A 4,866-nucleotide genomic window follows, 5' to 3' on the forward strand; every position below is an offset into this window, starting at 1 on the left:
GCTGGCTCATGTCCTATTTTTCACCCCTCAATACCCCCAAGTCCTTCTTTGCAGGGCTGCTCTCAATCCCTCGATCCCCAGTCTGCGTTGATACTGGGGATTGTGCCAACCCAGGTGCAGGACCTTGCACTTGGCCTTCTTGAACTTCATGAAGTTCACCTGGGCCCTGTTCTCCAGCCTGTCCAGGTCCCTCTGGATGGCATCCCTTCCCTCAAGCAAATCAGCTGCACTACTCACCTTCGTGTCATCTGCAAACTTGTCAAGGGGGCACTCAGTCCCACCATGTATGTCACTGATGAAGACATTTAATAGTATTGGTCCCAGTATAGACCCATTGACAACGTTTGTTACTGGTTTCCACTTGGACATTGAGCCATTGACTGTAACTCTGGACATGGCCATCCAGCTGATCCATCTAAGAGTCCATCCATCAAACCCATCTCTCTCCCATTTAGCAGCAGGAATGTTGTGTGGGACCGGATCGGAGGCCTTACAGAAGTCCAGGTAGATGACATCCGTAGCTATTCCCTTGTCCACCAATGCAGTCACTCCATCGTAGAAGGCCACGATGTCGTGTGGCACAATTTGCCCTTGGTGAAGCCGTGTTGGCTGTCTCTATAATCGCCTCCTTACCTTCCATATGTTTCAACGTGTCTTCCAGGAGGATCTGCTCCTTGATCTTACAGGGCACGGTGAGGTGCCTCTCCTGAAGGCAGGAGTGTTAGCAGTAAGGTAGTGGCAATAACTTACTTGCAGTGAGTGCTGGCTTTTTAAATAAAATTAATGGAATTTAAGCTGGTTTTGTTAAAACTAGCGCTTAGCAAAATCTTGAAGGTCATCAGCATCCTGGCTTTGGGATTGAACATGCCACTTCTCTGAAAGACACGCTGAAAAACCAAAAGCCTTTTGGAGGACACGTGGAGATGGGGAAGGGGCAGGGGCTGGGGTCAGCGACGTCACAAGCGGTGGGGCTGGATTTGGCCATGGCTTTTTGGCCAGATACCTTAAAGAGTGCTGTGGAGGACACAGAAGAGATGGAGACGCCCAAGAATGAAATCATAAGGCTGCATATTTCAGAGATACCGGCAGAATCGCCTTGGAGGGGAAGTGGGGACAGGGCAGGGATAAAAGCAGGCAGAAGAAGGACAAAGGAGCTACCAAATGGCTTCAAAACCTTGAGGACCACTGTTTCTTTGCACCATGTAGGTGCCATGAGCCCCTTCCCTGGCTACACAGCAAAGCAGAGAGATGGGCAGGCTCAAGCTCCATCTCCGGCTTTTGTGTAGCTTTGCTAATTAATTAGGTGCCTCGAGAAGGTGCCCAGGGAAGTCATGCCTTGGCATGAACCGGCAGCGCCATAGGGCTGCCGTGTCTCTTGGCTTGGTGCAACTGGCATCTGGGGTGACGGCATCCCTGGGGACAGGGTCAAAACCGCGGGAGCCGGAGGCTCAGCATCCAGCTGTTTCACCAGAGATGTTTTGCCCAGAAAAAGCCTTTCATCTTCAAAGCGGTTTGCAAATCATCACTAATTGCATCCGTGCAGGTGCCAGGAGGCAAACAAAGCTTAATTAGGGCATGCAGAAGGCTTAGATCCTCTCCAGATAGGCAAGCTTTGAGTTTCTCTTCCCTTCATGTGCAGCACCCCAGGGCAGAGAGCAGGTCTGGACTTCCATCCCACCGCCTCGCTGCCGGAGAGGGACCTGTCTGCAGGACCGTGGTGCGATACTGGTGCCTGGCTGGGCTGGGAGGTGGAGGTTTTTCAGCTGGTTGACTTCTCGCCTGTGGTTCTGGAGTGTGGATAGCAGCTCCATGTTCATGCATGCATCTCTGGAGCCGAGCAGAGGAGGAGGCATCAGTGCCCATGTGTAACCCGAACACCGAGCACCCCTGCTCGGCATTGATTTGGGAAATCAAAGCCTTTCTCTGTGCTCGCCCCCAGAGCATCATCCTGCCAGCTCCCCACTTCTCAAGGTCCCTTAGCATCCTCACGGCACCTGCAATGGTCCTTGCTTTCTGCCACAGCGATGTGGCCGCTCTGCCCAGGCCTGGCAGGCTTGACTTGGGATCACCCTGTCCCCAAAAACCCCATCCTCATCCCTGTCCCCAGTGACATACATCCCGGCACAGCGCCAGCGAGCGTAGAGCCAGCGTGGCATCAGCTCCTTCCCTGCTGGCCCAGGGACCCGTGGCTGTCACCTCCCCGTGGAGGTGACCTCACGCTGGGTGCAGTAGCCCCCCCAGGACTGAAGCGACCAGAAAGAGCCAAGCCTGTCATCATGCTGCCCGTGTTTATTTGGTCCCAGCCCTGCAGAGGTAGCATGTGGCATGAACGTGGGTCCACGCCATCTCCCACCTCCAGCCAGAGTCTCCCAGGGGTGTCGGGGTCCCTGAAGGGGTTCGGTCTGATCCCCATCGCCCCTCTTGCCCCGTGGGGGACAGGATGGAGGGGCTCATCCCCAACCAGGCTGCTAGTCCTTGGCCATGTCACGAGCCCGGTTGGTGGCCGCCTCCACGGCGTTCATGACGGTGGCCCGTAGCGCACCCTTCTCCAGCTGGTGCAGCGCGTGGATGGTGGTACCCCCGGGCGTGCAGACATCTCCTCGCAGCTTCGCCGGGTGCTCCCCCGACTCCAGCATCATCTTTGCTGCACCCTACAGGAGACCAGGGTGGGTCAGAGAGAAGGGGATCTCCCAAATCCCGTTCTCCTTGCCCAGGGATTGGATGGCGGCATCCTCCCATCGCCCACATCCCGTGGCGGAGGACGAGGTGCCAAAGCGTATCTCCCACCACCGTGCCCTTCGCTGTCTCCTGGTGGCCTCATCTTTGGTTTCAAGAGGGGAAACTGAGGCAAGAGGCCATCCAGTGCCTCCTCCCTCGCTCTGCCACCCTGCTGGGTGCTGCAGAGCTCAGGGCAGCAATGGAGATGGGGTGCCCGAGCCGGGTGGGAGCTGTGGGGCAGGAGAGAGAGGAGCAATGCCGGGTGTCCCCAAGTGACAGCACCGACTTACCAGCAGCGTCTGAGCCGCGATCCTGCTGGCTAAGCTGCCCGGCATGCCCATCTTCACCGCTCCCTCGGCCAAAGCTTCGGCAAACAGGTAGACCTGGGGGAGAAGAGCGTCGAGGGTGAGCACGGCAAAAGGTGGGACCCCAAGCCCCAGCTCCGCATGGGTGGGATTTCTGCCGGCATCCTGTGTCCCGCCGGTGAGCCGGTCAGTGCCCACCAAGCACGGGTGCTTACGTAGGCCACCCCGCTGCCGCTGAGGCCGGTGTGGATGTTGATGTAGGATTCGGGGACCTCCTCGCAGAGCCCGCAGGAGGACAGCAGGCTCTTCAGCAGGGCGGCTTCCTCGTCACTGGCACCACTGCCCCGGGCGAAGACCATCGCCCCTGCCTGCACCACACACGGCAGGTTGGGCATGAGCCGCAGCACCTTGGTCCCGGCGGGGAGAAGCTGAGGAGAGATGGGGATGGGAGGAGAGGGGACAGCTCCAGGCAGCACCCAAAGGTGCCCTGAGACACCGGTGGGTATCACCCATTGGGACTGTCGGAGAAGCGCGATCCATGGGGAAGGACCTGGGGATGCAACCCGAGTGGGGACAGAGCTACAGCAGCGTGTCCTTCTCCACGGGCCTGGGTGCAAATGGAAGGAGGAAGAGGAGGAGGAGAAGGAGAAGAAGGCTCACCCGCTGCAGTGTCTGGAGGGTGACGCCAGCCACCAGCGAGACAACGATGTGGTGGGATCCCACAGCGGGACGGATCTCCTGCAGGACGCCCGGCAGGATGTGGGGTTTGGTGGCCAGGAAGACCAGGGTGCTCTCCTGCAGCACCTCCAGGTTGCAGTGTGTGGTCCGGCAGCCCGACTCCTGCCAGCAGGCAGGGAGAGGTGTCACAGCCCAGCACCCCCCACCCCCGGCACCCCCCATGGGCAAGGCACATTTTCATGCAGGGACACAGCTTGGGGACCCATTCCGGCCACAAAGCCAGCGAGGCTTTGCCTGGATTTCACCCAGATGTGAGAAAGATGAGCCAAAGCCCTGCATGGGGGGAAAGGGTGCCCCAAAATCGTGACAAGAGATACCCCAACATACCTCCCGCTGCCGCGGCCACCGAGCGGGGTAGCTTGTCATCCCGCATCCCCACTTACCCGCCAGGCATCCAGGTTTTTGTCCGAGGGAGCGCTGGCCAGGATGCTGCTGGCTGGTACCTTCCCTTGGGGAACACGGGGACCGGGGTGAGCAGCTGGGGTGGCCCCAGGGTGGTGGGGACACCCCAGCGCAGCCCAGGCACCCTGATCTCAGCCGGGGTGTGCTCCTCTCCTCCAAACCCAGCCTGATCAGCCTGGGAGACATGGAGCAAAGGGGGCCGGAGCCGGATCCTGCCAGTCCAGCACAAATCCCTCATGGGTCAGCACGGACGGCTGTGGGCACCCCGTTGTGCCACAGTGCAGTGACAAGGGAGGTGACCCCAAAAGCAGGGACCATCTCCCAGCTTCTGAGTATGGTCAGGGCTGTCCCCACACTGTGCTATGGGGCAGGGACAACCAAGGACACCTGGGGAGGAGGGACAGGGCTGTGTCCCCGCTATCTGTGGAGCAGGGACCCCGAGGTGGGGGGCAGGACAGGGCTGTCCCCACATCTCCACAGTGATCTGTGCGACAGGGACCCCCATGGAGGGCAGGGACCCCAGGGAGGGGGACAGGACAGGGCTGTCCCCATGTCCCCACGTCTCTCTGTGGGGCAGGGACCCCCGGGCCGCCCCCCCCTTGCCCGTACCTGCCCGCAGCAGCCCCCGGGCCAGGCCGCCCGCCATCCGCCCGGCACCCACGAATCCCACCCGCAGCTCCGCCGCCTCCATCCCGCCGGCCGC

The 4,866-nt window shown here is 60.0% G+C and overlaps 1 protein-coding gene across 1 annotated transcript; it reads right to left on the reverse strand.

Annotated features, from left to right (window-relative positions):
• Positions 1 to 2,468: 2,468 nt before the first annotated feature.
• PYCRL (pyrroline-5-carboxylate reductase-like) lies at positions 2,469 to 4,854 on the reverse strand. The gene is made up of 6 exons (XM_010584239.1): positions 4,773 to 4,854; positions 4,145 to 4,209; positions 3,684 to 3,863; positions 3,239 to 3,451; positions 3,009 to 3,101; positions 2,469 to 2,651 (listed from the first exon to the last, which is right to left on the reverse strand). The coding sequence occupies exons 1-6, from the start codon at positions 4,852 to 4,854 to the stop codon at positions 2,469 to 2,471; spliced, it is 816 nt and encodes a 271-aa protein (XP_010582541.1).
• Positions 4,855 to 4,866: the final 12 nt, after the last annotated feature.

The sequence above is a fragment of the Haliaeetus leucocephalus genome, unplaced genomic scaffold (genome assembly GCF_000737465.1).
Source record: "Haliaeetus leucocephalus isolate CR32 unplaced genomic scaffold, Haliaeetus_leucocephalus-4.0 Scaffold953, whole genome shotgun sequence".
NCBI lineage: Eukaryota > Metazoa > Chordata > Aves > Accipitriformes > Accipitridae > Haliaeetus > Haliaeetus leucocephalus.

Excerpts from the sequence above, each read along its gene's own strand:
- PYCRL (XM_010584239.1), bottom strand. The coding sequence starts at position 4,854 with ATGGAGGCGGCGGAGCTGCGGGTGGGATTCGTGGGTGCCGGGCGGATG. Across the intron at positions 3,102-3,238 it reads GCGGCAGCGGGGTGGCCTAC|GTCTACCTGTTTGCCGAAGC; the intron begins GTAAGCACCCGT and ends CTTCTCCCCCAG. Across the intron at positions 2,652-3,008 it reads TCGCGGCTCAGACGCTGCTG|GGTGCAGCAAAGATGATGCT; the intron begins GTAAGTCGGTGC and ends GGTCTCCTGTAG.